The sequence below is a fragment of the Miniopterus schreibersii genome (genome assembly GCF_964146895.1).
Source record: "Miniopterus schreibersii genome assembly, chromosome: 13".
NCBI classification, from domain to species: Eukaryota; Metazoa; Chordata; class Mammalia; order Chiroptera; family Miniopteridae; genus Miniopterus; species Miniopterus schreibersii.
In genome coordinates this window covers 51,271,340-51,289,117 of record NC_138113.1, presented here as the reverse complement: position 1 = coordinate 51,289,117, position 17,778 = coordinate 51,271,340, and the positions used below count along the sequence as shown (strand labels likewise).

General features: G+C 49.1%; 1 protein-coding gene across 2 annotated transcripts in view; it reads right to left on the bottom strand.

Annotated features, from left to right (window-relative positions):
- The window catches only part of ACOXL (acyl-CoA oxidase like), a 272,425-nt gene that overhangs the window by 218,338 nt on the left and 36,309 nt on the right, over positions 1-17,778 (bottom strand). For both annotated transcript variants that reach the window (XM_081156817.1, XM_081156818.1), the window contains exons 4-9: positions 17,307-17,393; positions 16,847-16,945; positions 12,793-12,907; positions 12,252-12,338; positions 10,258-10,330; positions 6,490-6,622 (exon numbers count right to left, since the gene is read on the bottom strand). In XM_081156817.1, coding sequence (XP_081012943.1) covers positions 6,490-6,622; positions 10,258-10,330; positions 12,252-12,338; positions 12,793-12,907; positions 16,847-16,945; positions 17,307-17,393 — 594 coding nt within the window. The remainder of the gene's footprint in view (positions 1-6,489; positions 6,623-10,257; positions 10,331-12,251; positions 12,339-12,792; positions 12,908-16,846; positions 16,946-17,306; positions 17,394-17,778) is intronic.

Here is a 17,778-nt window from a genome sequence, read left to right as displayed (position 1 = left end):
AACAACAGCCATGGAAACACCACAAAAAATAACCATTTCATACCCACCAAAAATGCAGCAAACCTATGTTTTTAAGACATTTGTAAATCAAATTATATCCTCAAGAGTCATCAAGATAACTCCATGTCCTGTTCCCAGTCGGCCTTGAACCCAACAATCCCGGGCCGATGCACCGCTGTCCTCCTTAGAGTGACCATTTTGCAAAGTCAACACTCATAGCTGATAAGAAGCTACACTGACGAAAACAACAAAATCCTTGCCACGCCTTAAGTACAAAGTAAGTAGTGTAAAGGAAAAATAATCTACAGGTCATTGTTGGTATTTGCTACCCTCTGGTGGTCAGCCCCATTTCTGCACAGATGGTCCCTCTGAGGATCATCCAGGCCAAAGCCTTCATCCCCTACAGTCAGAAGGTCTTATGAAGGTCACCCAATGGGGGGAGACTCTCTTGAAAAAGTGGACTCTACCACCTTCCACAGACCCTTTATTCATGTCCAACAATGCTCATTGTCAGCCAAGGCCGTGTGTCTATCACAAGTTCTGAGTATCCCACCTGAAACCAATTTCTTCCCTTTGACGTCCCTTCAGCTCCAGGAGATGGGAAAAGTTGCCCGCCATCTGACATACTGCTAACTTTTATGACTCAAAAAGATGGTCTTTCAGCCTCTCTTCTCTCAAGACCACGTGTCCTTCACTGAAACCCAGGAGGAAAGCCACACGGCACAGACTCCACTGCTCCCATCCCCCACACACAGCTGACTATGGCCACAGCCACTTTCCAGCTGCATCCAGACTCAGCCTCCCAATTCTCCACCCTCAGCTCCAAGCAGCCACCCCCATCGAGAAGTGAGCATGTGTTATAAACAGTTTGTTATCCTCACAACCTCAGTATACCTGAACTTGATTATATAAATATCCACATCCCTGGCAATGACGGTGGCAGCCTTTCATGAATGATGATTTAGTATATAGAGGCACAGGTACTGACTCACTCGGGCCTTCTGACAGCTCTATGAGCCACTGCTGTCGTTATTTTCAGAGGTCTGGAGAGGTTCAGTAACTTGCCCAGGCCATGCAGAGGCAGGATGCAAATCCGGAGAGGCTGGTTCCAAAGTCTGTGCTGTTAATGGCCTCACTGTGGAGGCCAGAGCAGGCAGACATTCCATCTTTTTCCACACATGCTGATCCCACTCATGTCACCTGAACCACGCCATATGGGGCACCTTCCCTTGGCCTGGCTCGGCACTGGGCACTGGGCAAGGTGGTGAGGAGGAGTGTGGCTCCTACCAGCTGCAGTCCTGGTCAATGCTGTGTGAGGTGCTTCCTAACCCCAGGATGCCTGGCCTGTTCATGGCTTTATAAGACCCAAAGTTGTAAGTCAGGTAATTCAGCAACTTGTGCATACAGGTGCCAGACAGGCTACCTCTGTTCCTACTTAATTCTATCCCACCTTTCAATAATATCTACACGTCAATCTTATCTACACAACATGGGGCCATTCACTCCCTTAACAAGGATCAAAGGCCACACGTTCAGTGCCTACCTCAGGCAAATTCCTTTCTTTCCCTTGCATACGTTTCCCTGGATGTAAGATACACAGGTAAACCAATGGAGATGAGTTAATGCCTGTAAAGCACTTATTATAGGCATGGCTTATGGTAAGGGCCCAATAAATATTATCTGCTCACAACAGCGATGGTGGTGAAGACATACATTAACTCACAGAATTTTCGCAATGTTTCCATGAGATGGCTTTTTTTGTTGTTGTCTTTTTCGCTCATTTTTAACAATGAGAAAAACTAAAGCTCAGAGAAATTGAAATTAAGCCCCAGGTCCACTTCACCATAGTGTTACACCACCCACAGCAGCAGACCCCGGGCCTGTCCCGGGGGCCATCACAGTGAGGTCTCCTTCCTGCACACAGTGGGGGGGTGGCCTCGCCTGACAGAACAGAGTCATGTCAACGCCCAGCATCTGTCCTCTGCAGGGAGGCCCAAACACCCTTCCTGCTGTCTGCTGTCCCCCAGGTTCACCTGGCCTACTGTCCAGCACCAGAGGGGATCCAAGCCTCTCCTCACCACCATGACCTCACCAAGCATGCGGCAGAGTTACCAAAAGCTGGTGGGACCAAAAAAATCCAGCTGGTCGTTTCCTTTAAGAAATGAGAGGAGCAGAAACAGTGCTTCCCAGCCACCTGTTGGGTGGACGTGGTCTGCTCAGTCCCTGGGCCCCGCACCGGATAAGTGTTTAGCCTCCTACACCCCACGTGCCCAGAGGCAGTACTGATCTGCACCCCACATGCAGACCCTGCAGGGTGCCCCACGCGTCACCAGTGCCCTGATGCGGTACACAGCCCCAGGCAGCACCCTGAGCACCAGGCCTTGCTCCCACCTGCAAACAGGGTGACCACAGGGCCTCCTCACTGACCTGAAGGATACAAGACAGGAAAGATGAAGTAGACAAGAAGCGTAGTACCCGGGACTGGACAACAGAGAGGAACGGAAAAAGAAGACCCCTTGTTCTGGGCGGAGGGGCTACACAGTTAGAAGGAAGAGGTAACAATGTCCTTCCTCCCGGTCACCCCGGGAAGGAATGAGGGTTGGGGTGCAGGGCACACGAAGATGTACTGAGCACTTGCTTTTGCTAAGAATGATGCCAGCTGGCTCTGGCCAGTGTGCTCAGTGGTTAGAGCATCAACCCATGGACTGAAGGGTCACGGGTTCAATTCCCAGTCAAGGGCACATACCTGGGATGCAGGTTCCATCCCCAGACCCAATTGGGGCTCGCGGGAGGCAACCAATCGATCTCTCTCGCTCTCTCTCTCCCCCTCTTCCTCCCTCCCTTCCACTCTCTCTAATAATCACTGGAAAAAATATCCTAGGGTAAGCATTAACAAACCCAAAAAAAAGAATGATGCCAGGTGCTTCCCATGTGAATTCTGAGTCATCCCTCATTCACTCTCTCACTTGCTATTTTCTGTGCTCCTACTATGTGCTGGAACTGTGTCGGAAGCTCCCTGGCTGTGGGAGCTTCTCAGCCAGCAAGTTTTACTTGGTCATAACCATAATGAATTCTGCAGCTCAGGGGCAGGGGTTCAGTCCCTTGGGAACATGACAGGGGGACCGTATGCAGACTGTGACCTTTCTGAAGATGGAACACTTGCCTGAGCTCTGAAATGGACATGAAGACTACCCCTGAAAAGGTGGAGGTGAGCTCTGCAGGCAGCACAGCAGCCTGTAGGAAGGGGATAGGGTTAACAGGTAATGCCAGGTGCCGGAGACTGGGAGAGAACTTGGGCCTTGACCCTGGAGGATCTGGGAGGCCACAGAGGGTGAGAGGTGGCTGGGGTGGTGCCAGGGATTTAGAACTGTATCCATCTGTCCTGTGCAGGGGTTCTCCAAGCACAGACCCACTAGTAACATCGGTCCCACCTGGGAACTTGAGAAAGCAAGTTCTCAGCCTCACCCCAGATCTGCAGAATCAGAAACCCAGTTCCTGAGGAATGTCTACTTTAAAAGACTAGGGAGAGCCCTGGCCGGGTGGCTCAGTTGGTTGGAGGGTCACCCCATACACCAAAAGGCTGCAGGTTCGATCCCGGGTCAGGGCACATACGGGAGGCAAACAATCGATGTTTCTCTCTCACATCCATGTTTCCCTCTCCCTCTCTCTCTCCCTTCCTTTCTCAAAAATCAACAAAGCATATCCTCAGGTAAGGATTAAAAATAATAATAAAGTAAAAGATTAGGGAGAATCGAGACAATGGGCTAACTGCATTTACATTTCACAGCCTCCAAACTCACAGTGACTCCCCCCCAGCCTCCTTCCCCTTCAGAAAGGGCCGCCCAGCCTCTCCCCTTGCCCCCACCTCCCACCCCTGCCAAACATCTTAGTTTCCTGTTCCTTTTGTTCCTGCTAATCATTTAATTTGGCATGGCACTTTGGACACAAATTAGAGGACGGCTGTTATGGCAAGCCTCTAAGAGAAAATCCGAAAGTACTGAGAAATGCTACGGAAATGAGAGATAACCATGAAAAGTAAGACATCTGGGCAAAGTTTAAAAGGACTCTGTATGCTCAGCCTTGAATGAATGTCACTGTGGGGAGCCACGGTGACAGTTTTCTAATACACAAGGAATGCACGTCAGAGAAAGGGATCCATTTTTTCACTCATCGGTGAGAGCAGAACAAGCAGGACCGGCTCAGGTTTCAGCCCAGAGAACATCTGTCATATGTTTGAGCCACAGGAGAGGAGGAGCTGCCAAGAAGGCCGGTGAGATCATCCTCCCAGACGCTGGCGATGAGGTCACGGTGGCCAGGGTCGCTGTCCGTCAGGGCCGACCGTGCAGGGTCCAGGCCCGACAGGCTGTGCCAGGGTTTTCCCGTCTCCTGCAAATCCACCTCCTGGGCAGGGCAGGTGCCAACTGGGGGGCAGGGGGTGGCCACTGAGTTCTACTTCAGGGACCCAGGAATCTGAGACACTCTGTGCCTCTGCGAAAGTGTCAGACTGCCTTGCACCTGGAGGCCAGGACTCCAGGCATTTGTTTCATGGAAAAGCCTACTTAGTCCTTTCCGACAGCCAACTCTAGTCTTCCCAGTAACAGCAGCAGCAGCCATCACGTAAATACAAACCCTGAGCTATTGAGCATTTGCTCTGCACCAGTGCAGCACACAGCCCCTCACTCACGCCTCACCATGAGCAGAAAGCCCATTTTACAGATGAAGAAACTGAGACAGACAGGGCTACTGACTTGCCCATGAACCCACTGCTGGTCATGCCAGGCTGAGACTGGAGCCCGGGGTCTCTGGCTTCAGAGCCCATGGTTGGGAGAAGGCCTCCACATTGCCAGGAAGGAAAGTACGTGTGTCAGACACCCAACAAGGAGTTGATCCCGATGGGGCCCTGCAAGAGCCTCTGCGGTGGGCAGGGGCTGGCCCCTCAATAACCTCCAGTAGACTAGAGAACGGGTGCCTTTTAAAAATCGCCGATTCTATCTCCTCTCCTTGCACCCACCCCACCGCCCCAGACCTGGGGATATTTAACATCAGCTCTTTGCTGGGAGGCACCCGCTTCCCTACGCCTGCCCCGAGGGACCCGCCACCAGCCTGGATAAGCACACGGGGCTGTGGGTACACACTGCAGCCCTCCGCAGGCTGTCGCCACTGCCGGTGTGTGCTTGCCTGCGCTCTCCCAGACTCTCCTCACGGGGACTGTGAGGCTCCCGTGATTGCCAGGCTCCTGAGCAGGTACAGCTTCACGCAACCCTGGATCAGACTTCTGTCCCACCTTCTCTACGGTGCAATTATAGGCTCATCTGGCTTCTCTCCCTTTGCCTCCTTCTGGAGTCCTGAAATGGCTTCTCTTACAGACTCGAAGAAGTTGGTTTCCTCAGCATTTGACTCCATGTGACCACCCTGGCCTCACCCCGCGCCTGCACAACAAGCCTCTCCTGGGGCCTCATTCATTCCCGAGACGGTCCAGCTGAGGGGACCGGCAGAGCCACCCCTCACATGGGACCTCAGAACTGCACATCCACCCACCCCCTTCAAGAGCCACTGAAGCACAGGCACAGGGGGCGGTGCCCAGGGAGGGTTGTCAGGTCACTGGCTCAGCACTGAGCGGGTTTTCAGCATCACAGCTGTGCCCGCTGGCAGGAAGGGCACCACCCAGAGAAGCTGGTGTCTGGGAGGCTTCCTGTGAACAGGACAGATCTGGAAGAAGTGGATACAGAAGACTATTCCTACTATTCAGAAGACCGTGTGCTCATGTCAGGCCTGGAATCAGGTGAATGAAATTTATTTCCTGGTAATGGCAATGCTGGATCAAGCCACAAAGGTGTATTCATGGACATCTTCATTTTCTTCCAGCGTCCCCAAGCTCAATGGAGCTCAAAGCAGGCTTTTCTCTCAAGTAGAGACAGAGAGGGCCCGGAGAGCACAGTGCTGAATCCTGAGGGTGAGGAGGGAGCCTTCCAAAACTTTCTCTCCTGGCCACTTTTTCCAAACCAGTATATGGGAGAGTGGGGGAAGAGGGCAGAGATGGCCTTTGGAGGTCTGGCCTCACAGACTCCAGCCTGCGATGCGGATGCCACACCCCAAATGGCCCCGTGAGCACCAGCGCTCCGCAGTGAGCTCAGCCAAGACATGCCAGCCTCATCCACACGGGGCAGCTCATCCAGCAGGCGTGCTTGTTCTGAACCACCCAATCTCCCGGAGTCATCTTCCGTGGCTCTCTTGCCACAGTGCCGATGCAACACCCACTGTGATCAGCAACACACAGCTGGGCTGCAGATGCACAGGCAGATCCCATGGGAACAGTGTGCAGGAGTGTTCTGTGTGTGGCCAACTGGCACCTCTGGTCTCGACCTAGCAACCGGCCATGTTACACCAGCTGGGGCTCAGGAAGCTCAGCTCCTGGAACTATAACCCACTCTGGGAATGAACACGCAGGGAATGAACAGTGAGGTAAGTTAAATCAGCATCAACTGCTACCTTCATGGCGCCTATAGCTTGGAAAGTCACGGCTAATCTCGAAGGGGTCAGTGCTGCCAGCATCGCGTTGAATCTTGCACTCTTGTTGTTAACAGGGGAACGGTACTGCCCCTCTGGAGTCACCGAACCGAACCTGTGGTGGGGAAGAGGCAGAGGAAAGAGAGGTGGGGTTAACAAAAGAGAGGAACATGGCCCCACCAGCAAGGAGGTGAGGCAGCTCCCACCTGCCCTCACACGCAGGAAAGTCTCCACATCCTGCAACCTCCCCAGGAGACAGCAGGGAGGGGGCAGGGGACGTGCCTCCCCAGAAGATGCTGACAAAGAGAAAAGCAGCTTTTCTGCCACTGTCAACCTGGGGCTCAGGAGTGGCCCTGACAAAGACAAGCATGAGGACCGCCATCATCAGACCTACACCAGACCCTGAGTGTGAAGACCACCCATCAATCCACTTTTTCATTGTTGAGACATAATCCACATACCATAAAAAAACCCTTTTAAAGTGTACAAGTCAGTGATTTTTTAGTAAATTCACAAAGTTGTATAACCATTGCCACTATGTAATTCCAAAACATTTCATCACCCCAGTAAGAAACCTCACACCATACTCCCCACCCCCAGGCCCTGGCAACCATTGACCTACTTTCTATCTCTGTGCACTTGACTATTCTGCACATTTCTCATAAACAGGATCATACAATACGTGGCTTTTGTGTCTGGCTTCTGTCGCTTAGCACATTGTTTTCAAGTTTCATGTATGTTGTAGTATGCATATAAGTACCTCATTCTTTTTTATGGCCAAAAGATATTCCATTGTACAGATCTACCATATTTTGTCTATCCATTCATCAGTTTATGGATATTTAGGTTGTTTCTACTTTTTTGGCTATTATGAATAATTACACTATGAACGTTTGTGTATAACTTTTTATGTGAATAGATGTTTTCAGTTCTCTCATGGACAATGTTTTCATACATACCCAGGAGTAAAATTGCTGGGTTATATGAAAACTTAAGTTTTAAAGAACTGCCAGTCTTTTCCAAATCAGCAAAACCATCTTATATCCCTACCAGCAATGTATGAGGGTTATAATTTTTCCAAATCCTTGCCAACACTTGTTATGGTCTGTCTCTTTTATTATAGAGACTCAAGTGAGCGTGAAGTGGTCTTCCACTGTGATTTTCATTGGCATTTCCCTAATAACAATGATGTTCAGCATCCTTTCCTGTGCTTGTTGGCCAGTTGTATATCTTCTTTGGAGAAATGTCTAATCAGATTTTTGCTCGTTTTTTTAATTGGGTCATGTCTTTTTTTATTGTGAAACTGTAATAGTTTTGTTTCTGGATACTAGGGCCTTATGATATATGTGATTTGCCAGTATTTTCTCCCATTCTGTGGGTTGTCTTTTTTTTTTTTGAAACACAAAAGTTTGTTAATTTTTATGAAGTCCAATTTATCTATTTTTTTATTGGGTTGCTTTGTGCTTTTGGTATCATATCTAATAATAAATCATTGCTTAAACCAAGGTCACAAAGATTTACACCTACGTTTTCTTCTAAGAGTTTTATAATTCTAGGTCTTACGCTTAGATCTGTGATCCATTTTGAGTTACCTTTTCTATATGGTGTAAGGTAAAGGTCCAACTTTATACCCTTGCATGTGAATATTCAGTTGTCCCAGCACCACATGTCGCAAAGTTTTCTCCCATTAAATTGTCATCACCCTTGTTGAACATCAGTTGACCATAAATGTAAGGATGTATTTCTAGACTCTCTGTCCTATTCCACTGTGTGTGTGTGTGTGTGCACGTGTGTGTCTCCTTATGCCCATACACTGTCTTGGTTACTGTAGCTTTGTAGTAAGTTTTCAAATCAGAAGTGTGAGTCCACCACCTTTGTTCTTTATCAAGATTCTTACTGATATTCTAAGTCTCTTACGTTTCCATACAAATTTTAGGAAAAGTTTCTTAATTTCTGCAGAAAAAAAGACAACTGGGATCTTAAGAGGGACTTCATTACATCTATTTACTGGCCCATTTTTAATCAAGTGATAAAGCAGCACCCCAAAGTGGGTCTCGTCCCTCAAAACATCTGTGTTGCTGCTGCTGCTCTGCACAATGTGTGTGTAGGGGGAGAGGGAGAGGCAGCTTAAATGAAGATGGGATGGCTTTAAAATCAAATCTTACTTACCAAAAAATATTCTACGTATGCTCCTATCTTCTATAGACTATGTAGCTTCCTATCAATTTTCTTTCTGGTTTAATCTACTTTCTAAACTCTAGTGTGTTAGATAAATGCTAAGCCAGTCGGTTGGGTCCAGCTTCTGACAGAGGGCTGTCCAGCCCACTGAGACCCCTTGAGGGTGGGTGAAATATGGGGCAACCACATCTGTAGCTCTGCTGCCCTCCTCCCATCTCGGAGTAGAGTGATGCCATAGTGATCAGGAAATGTGCAGACATCTGGGGTCATGGGCACTGGCAGCTCCTGGGGAGGGGGGGGCCAAGGGCTTCACCAGGATAGCTGCAAAGAAGCCTTTGTTACGTCCAACCAAGGGCAGGGGGCAGGGAAGTTAACAAACAGAATTGGGTTCATTTTAAGTTTGTTTCCCAAGATTTTTTTAAAGATTTTTTACATTGATTTTTAGGTAGAGAGGAAGGGAGAGGGTTAGAGAAAGAGAGAAACATCGATGTGAGAGTGAAACATTGATCAGCTGCCTCCTGCACAGCCCCTGCCGGGGATAACGCCTGCAACCCAGGCATGCACCCTGACCGGGATTCGAACTGGTAGCCTTTTGGTGCATGGGATGTTGCCCAACCAATTGAGCCACATGAGCCAGGGCTCCCCCACATTTTTCCTAAACTTTTGGCATCCATGACATTTATCTGCTGACAAGAACTTGTAAGCAACAAGAATGAGTGAAGCATAAAAGGAAAACCCATAGGAAAGCGGGAGCAAGCCTTACTGCAGCCTTTTTGCAGGTTTCAGTGTGGCTGTGGCCCAGGATTGTAACTGGATACATGAAATGCTGCTGAGAAAAGTAAAGTAACTGGTGTTTCTGAGCCTCTGTGAAGGGCACTGTGAGCCCCTGGACTGCACCTGGAGAAGCCACCTTCACCTGTCTAACCACCTGGACTGAGGAGGCTGGGAAGTGACACTGAGCACCTGTGACATTGTCCACTCGGTAGTGCTAGTTTTAACAACCTCCAACACTGAAAGGTAGTGTCCTACCTGCTGCCACCCCCAAAGCAGACAATAACACCCATTCATATATGATAGAAAAAAATTAAAGGCAAGCAACCTAAATACCCAACAATAGGGATTGAGTACATAAATTATAGATCATTTAATTAACAGTCTCTCACAACAGAGTTAGCAATGACCATGCACGTGTGTGTTTATAGTTGCACAGGAACATCCTACATATAATGTTAAACAGAGATTACAACTTATAAAGAACACAATTTATGAGAGGATCTCATTCAGTAAAATCAAAGATATTTCTCTCTTTAGATATAGTATATCACCATGGAGAACAGTCTAAAAAGTTATACATTAAAGTATAACACACACTATGTCTGGGTAATAGCATCTTGGATCATTTTCATTTTTTTCTATTTGTTTATGTACATTTTCCAGTTGGTTGTCAATAACCCCGTAGGAGCGATATGAGAACAAAGTCTTGGCATGCAGCCCATGACACCAAGAGCCAGGCCCGGGCTGGGGAGCAATGAGATCATACAGCCAGTAAATCTGAGCTAAGGAGGAACTCACTTATCCAGCAGGTTGTCCCTTGGTATCCGAACCTTGTCAAATATTAAAATTCCATTATCCACACCATGCAGACCTAGAGAGAGCAGAAAAGAGATGGAGCTGCCGGAGACAAATCCACGCTAGCATTAGAAATGTCCCTGCTACTCCGGGCCCGGCTCCACTCGAATGCAAAGCCCGTTTCCAGAAGTGTGGATGCACTGTGCTTGGGGTGGGGGTGGGGATGCTCTTCGCTGTCACTTAAATAGCTGTGCCTACTTGGGGCTCAGGTGGGGGGTCTCTGGGGGACACGCATGCCTGCCTGAGCAGTTGCTGGGACTGGGAAAGGGTAAGCTCTAGGTGACAGAAAGAATGTCAGACTGAACAGGGAGAGGGGAGGAAAGCCGTTACTCTCCCTGGGAATGCAGAACCCAAGGGCCTCTCCCTCCCGACATCTCCATCCCAACACACGGGTAATTCTGTCAAGCAAATGCCTAAGAGACAAGGAAGATGGCCACAGGGACCAGGACAGCAGCAGGTGGGTGGGTGACCCGACCCTCTGGGAGGCTGCTGAAACCTGCCAACCCATTTCCTCATGACACTGTCAGGGCTGAGGTCCATTTCTTGTGTATCTCACCCTTGGGAAGCCTCAGTCCAGGGAAAATATTTCTATTTAGAACATTGCCCTTGCCCGGCCGGGCGTGGCTCAGCAGTTGAGCGTCGACCTAAGATCCAGGCTATCAGGGTTCGAGTCCTGGTCAGGGCACATGCCCGGGTTGTGGGCTCGATCCCCAGTCGGGGGCGTGCAGGAGGCAGCCAATCAATGACTCTCTTATCATTGATGTTTCTATCTCTCTCTTTCCCTCTCCTTTCCTCTCTCTGAAATCAATAAAGATGTATTTTTTTTTTAAAATCACCCTTGACAAGGACACACCTGAATTTGGGAGCTCACAAGGACACCAAGCAGGCTTTCTAAGGTGCCAGTGTTTCAGCGTCTGCCCCACTCCACAAGGGCTGGGCTGACCCCTTGCTTTCAGTAACACTGACCCTGGAGGTGCTGTCAGAGGCGAGGCCAGCAAGGGCCTCAGTCTGGCCCCCTAGGGGACACATGCAAAACACTCCCAGACACACCTGTGGCCCAGTCCTGCTGACTGGCAGTGGTCAGTGCTCAGTGGTCAAAACACTTGAAGGGGCCAAGGGAAGACCAGGCTCTCCACCAAAGGACAGCCTTCTTCCCCCCTCTCTTCTCTCTTTTTTTCCCTCCCCTGACCTGTTTCTTGGCTTGGTTTGGTCTTGGCTGGGGATGACCAGTGAAGCCCACAGGAATGGCCCGCCTTCACCGAGGGGTTGAGCTGTGTGTCTCCCACCAAATCCACGTGTTGGAGTCCTAACCCCCAGTACCTGTGAATGGGACCTTCTTTGGAGATGGAACTTTACAGAGGTAATCAACTTAAAATGAGGTCATTAGGGTGGACCCTAATCCAAGTGACTGGTGCCCTTATAAAAGGGGGAATTCAGACACAGACACGCACAAGGAGAATGCCATGTGAACATGAAGACAGACACCTATAAGCCGAGGACAGAGGCCTGAAATAGACCCTTCCTCACAGCCTCAGAAGGAACCAACCCTGCCCACACCTTGATCTCAGACTTGTAGCCTCCAAAACTAGTCCACCGAGTCAAGCTTACGACTCATCAAGGGCCTGGTGGGCACCAACACCAGGCTGGTGGCTCAGGGGCAGGAGAGAGAGTGCCTCCGCCTGCCCTCTGAGAGCCCACAAGCCCAAGGAGAGAGGGAATAATACAACTCAGGGCAGAGTTGCCTCATCACCAGGAAATCCAAGAGGCTGGGAGGGGAGGAGACCAATGCACATTCATAAGTGGCACTCAATACTGTACAGAAAAAGACTCAGTCTTCCCTGCCCCACTGTCTTGAAGAGCTGGGTTGGACCCTCCTCAGGTGGAGCGGGAGCAGCAGGAAGTGCCACTGGGGGCGAGAGGGTGTCCTCAGGACTCACCTTCTTTGTACATCATATCAACTGCAGTCACTCCTGGGTACAAGTTTCCGTTTTCATCGCGGACAGGAACGATGAAGCAGTGGGGCCCTAAGAAGGCAAAGAGACAGTGACTAAAGCCCTGGTAGGTGGCTCATTTTGGAGTGTTGTCCCCTACATGAAAAAGGTTGCAGGTTTGATTCCCACTCAGGGCACATACCTAGGTGCTGGTCGGGTGTGTATGGGAGGCAACCGATTGATGTTCTCTCACATCAACGTTTCTCCCTCTCTCTCCCCCTTCTCTAAAAAAAAAATCAATAAATATATCATCAGGTGAGGGTTAAAAAAAAAAGATAGGAGTAAAGCTTTACAACTTCCAAGGACAAGACACAGTTGTGTTGATCGCAGATAAGTGTATGAAATCTAAATGTCTGATAAATTTTATCGTCACGCATATTTAGGAAGTTAAAGGCAGTGCTGAACCCTTTATAAGCTAAGCACAGCCCTGTGCGTGGGTTGTCAGTGATGGTGAAGAGAATCCCGCTCGTTTTCTGCGGTGACCAACCTTGAGGCCGTCCATCCACAATGAGCTGGGCAAAGACCGCGGCGTAGTTCCCGTGCATGGCATTTCCGATGTACATCTTCTCAGCCTCTTCACACGGGGTGTGGATCACAAACTCCTACAGAAACAGCAGAGCGACGGCATTTCCCTTCTTGAAGCTCATTCCAACACCTCGGCTCAGTGCGAGGACGACTGTGAAACACGCCCACATTGTGAAGTGTGCACACTCAGGTGACCTCACGGCAAAGGAGGAGACAACCGAAGCTGACTGGCTCAGCCTGGTGAGGTCAAGGCCGCTGTGCCATCACCCCGGCTCACACAGCTCACCTCCACCTCCTCCGTGAAAATGACTGGGAATGAAAGCACTTATTCAACCACTCTTCCAATCAAGAAAGTAAGTCGCCAGTTTTCGTTGGATAAAGGTGTTCGTCCCTCCTTTATAATGCCGAGCTGACACATGTGCTATTACTGACGTCGCCTGGCTTCAATGTCTAAAGACTTTCTTCCATTATAAATATCTTTCCCTCTAGGCTCCTTCATACTGAGGCTCTGACTTTTAAATAGTCCAACGCCCAGATCCCTAAAAGCCCAGTAATATCTGTTCAGCTTTCCATACACCCTTCTCCAAAAAGCGCCCCACCTATGAGGTTCACCCAACAGGATGGCTGTCCGATGACCTGGGGCCCTTATGAGAACAATCCACGTCTTTGTGTTTCCTTTTCTCTGCTGGGTATCACCCCTTCGGGAAAAATTGCTTGGTTCCTCCTGCCCACTGCTGTCACCGGGCCACAGATATCCCTGCCTCTATGAGAAGGGTCTGTCATTCAAACAGCAGCCAACTAACCAAAGGCCGAAACAGTAAGCTTGATGCCTGCAAAACTAACAGGCAGCCGTGCCCGGCTCCCACCACTGCTTAGGCTCTCGGCCCATACAATTTTGATTTTTATAAAAAGAAATAACTCAATTGAGGCTTTGGATGGGCCATTTCAGAACTTCCCCAAAAAGGTTCACACATACAAGCCCTTAGAACTGTGTCTCGCAGGTTGTCTCCATAATATGATCAAGGATTCCAGTTCAAAACAGTCCGAAAATAACACTGATCAGAAAGAAGCAGGAAGAAACTGCAGGGTTTTTGTTTTAAGTCTAGGCTCAGAACCTGGTTTTCTTTTTCTTGCTCTCTAGAAGCCAGTAGTGCAGGATCACAATGGAAATGCTCCCCTTAATCTGTTGGTTCTCCCTAATTTGGCCAGCCTGCTGGGTTACCCTGAAATACTTCGTCTAGGAGAGACTGGCCGTAACTGACGGCTCTGAATACAAGGTACCTGGGACAGGCAGGGGCGTCCAGGGGAAAATGCACATTGAATTGGGGCTGACAATACTGAAGACGTGACTTAGCTAAACCGACAAGCTATTGATCAAGGGAAGATTATCTCAAGTTTCAGATTTTAAAGTATGTAGATTCCACTTTCCCTCTAGCCAAGAAATACAGTCTTGAAGCCTAAGAAAACCTGCTGTGACATATGTTTGCGCAGGCCAAGTTTTCACATGTGCAAGGGCTTCACAGAGATATAAATGGACATGGCTGAATCCTTTTAAGAGAAGTCTCCGGAGGCTGCCTGGTCTTGGCAGACCAGCCAGGACTTCTCAAAGAAAGGAACTGTTTGAGGCTGGTGCAGTAAAAAACAAACAACAACAGCCCGTGTGATGAGGGGACGCTTACACCTCGAGGGAAGAAAGAGCAGTAGCAGAAAACCCCTGGCCTTGCAGGAGAGCTCTGGTGGGGTGAGGGAGAGGCAGGAGGCCACCAGTCCCCGTAAACATCTGATATGCTCTGGGAAAGGAGGTTTGTCACTTCTGGCAAAAACACTTGATTTGGAAAGTTCGCATCAGCCCAAATGCTGGCGCTGTAGCCGGATCTACATAATGCACACCATGTGTGTCGGCTCCCAGCACCATTCCTGCTGGAGACCAGCAGAGTGGTCACTGCTGTAAACTCTAAAAATTAAGATTCCTTCGCCCAAGAGATTGTAGCCTCATTTACTTTTGATATTTAGCAAAAAGGATAAAAATAAAACTCTCTCTTACCTAATCTTAACTATTCATACCACCACCCAACTCACCACCCCCCAAAAAAAATAAAAATAAAATAACCAAAAGCTTCGAGAGGCTGAAGCAGCCCTTGAAGGAGCAGCGGCTCATTGATACGCTCTAATGGTTTAAAGGGAAATGACGGGGAAACAGACAGAAGCACAGGAGAAATGCGTGCCCTCTCTATGCCATCCTCAGGAGACACGGTGTTCACCAGAGTCCCCTCATCATTACGGTTTCACACCAGGGAGCTAAGTCGCTTATGCTGTTTGGGGAAAATGGGACCAGCACAGGGAAATGATTTTGTGGAAAAAATAATTATAAGATGAAACAAATAAATAAAAATTGTGGATGAAGGTTTTCTTCCCCTTTAATGACAGCAAGGTGACTTCAATACTGTGGTTGAGGGAGAGAGAAAATTGGCCAACCCAAACCCAAAAGATGTTCGGTCAGCATCCATCACTGCCGGAAAGCTAAGCTGTTAAGGGTGATCACGCTAGAACCCGAGGCTTGCTCATGAACTGCATAGCCATAATCCGTTTCTTAACCTCTGTGAGCCTCAGTTTCTCCATCTGTACAACAGGGACAATAATATCTTCCTATAAGATTATAGAATATTTAACAATGTGGCACGTAGAGAGTTAAGCCTGCTGCCCAGCACACACGTGCTCAATGAACAGAGGCAGCCGGCTGGCAGTTCATGGGGCTGTCGTGAGAGAATACGGTCCACTGCATAGAGGGAGTCTGACACGGGGCCTGGCACGTGGTGAGCATTCACTAAAGGGCGGTCCTTACTCCTGTTGTCATCATGACCTTGGACATCACCGGCTCCTGAAGACCACTAGCGCCAGCGCAGGAAGAAAGGCAGGGCACCCTCCAACACAGCCCTCGCCTGAGCCTGTCATTCTAAACACTGGCCACCTACATTGGTGGGTCAGGAAAACCAACTAACAAAAAGCCAGACTCTAACGTTCAAGAAAGCAAAAATGAAGACCAGGTTGACCAGCCACACACACATGCACATGCTTGAACACTTACATGTACACAAACTAATTTCTAGAAAGAACTTCAAAGTGTGTTTTTTCCTTTGTAGTTCTGGATACCCAACATCAAACAAGAAAGTATAAAGGAGGGTGAAATAAGTAAACATCTGTTTCCTTTATTCAGGGGGAGTAGGAGCTAAAGCACGGGGAGGGACTTGCGGAGCAGGGTTTCACATGGCCAGTTGTGGCCCACAGTGGAATCAGAGCAACTGAGAGGGTCTGGGTCTTGAGCAACAGTTTTTAATTAACGAGAAGAGAAGGGAAACTCGTGGAGTTCATCATATGAAGTAAAGATAGGAAAAGTGAGATTGATTTGTGAAATGTCTGCTTTGGTTGTCACATGGATTTCCACGCAGGTAACAAATAAGAACATGGCACATTGGACCTGGCTCCTGGTAAGAAAGACCCAGCACGGACAGTGCCCTCCTGTCCTGACACTCAGTGCGCTGGAGAGTACCAACAATGACATCTCCTCCCGTCATTCACCTCCTACTGTGAAGAAGGACACCAAAGTGGCTTTGGCACCATTCTCGAAGAGTTATCACAGGCATTATTTAATGAGTGCACAGAAGGGGCTTAGAGCGGCACCTACAACGTAGTTGGTTCTGTGTAAGCACTGACTGATATTTGACTTGTGGAGGTGGACACAGCACACAGTAGGTGCTGTGTAAAGGATGACTGGTATTAGACTCATGGAGATGGACACAGCACATAGTAGGTGCTGTCAGTGATGACTGGTATCACCTCGTCGAGGTGAGCACACGTCCATCTCCACTGAAGCACATAGATGACTGTTGTGAATCTGAGCACCTCGTGCCAGAGGGCACACCCAGAGGCTGTGAAGTTGAACTGGGTCAGAGGGAGAGCCTGGTTCTGTGCAGGTGTCCTACTGCCCAAAGCCACATAACAACAGAAAGAATCCTCACCTGTGCAGAGAGGTCAAAAGTGGCTTCAGTCTGGATCCCTCTCACGTTGCTCCCATGGCCCCTCTCAGTCATTGCAAACATCCCAGTGTATTTCTGCTCCTGGAGTTTACCAGATGTTAGAAGGGGGTTAGCTGGTCAGGTGGCCGCTTTACCTGCAGACCTCTCAGATCATTTAGCAATCAATGTTGGTGAGAGAGGGAGAGGTGAGTTGGAAATAATTATAAAAATCCAGCCTCATGACAACTAATGTGATGTTAACAATATGACAGGCTCGATGCAATACAAAAAAAGAGTGCGAAATTCTCATTCCAAACAAAATTCTGGCTGACACTAATTCCTTTTGAATTTTTTTTTGGCACATGCACAGGCACATGTGCACACGCACACACATGCACTCTAACTAATGTGAATTTTTAAAGCTCTCCATAAAAGAAGACATCATTTGAGGTACATGCCATACCTGAAGTGGCTGAAGCCACTTAGTTACATGTCCTGGGCTTCCGAGATTCCTGACCGCACCACCGAATAGCCAATAAATTATTCCACACTGGAAATAAAGACAACACAGGCCACTGTTAGCAACAATCAACAACTGAATGGGCGCTGCCTCCCTGGTCAAACTCCATGCCGTCCCCTTCCCCAGTCAGGCTCCAGTTCCTCTCTGCAGACAGCTCACGGCTCACTCTCTCAAGAGGCCACTCCACCACCGCAGAGTGCGTCCTCCATCCCCGGCTACCCCGTTCACCCATCGCATGGCTGTTCTGAACACTCATTCTGCCTGTCTGCTCAGGGTCCAGCTGGGTGCCTGGGATGGAAGACATGCAACCAGCCGGGACCAGGCAGGCTGGGCCAGACCCCCGCGTTCAGCTACCCACTGCTGTGGGACCTCGGACGAATGACACAGCCTTCGTTCCCTATATGACAATGAAGTG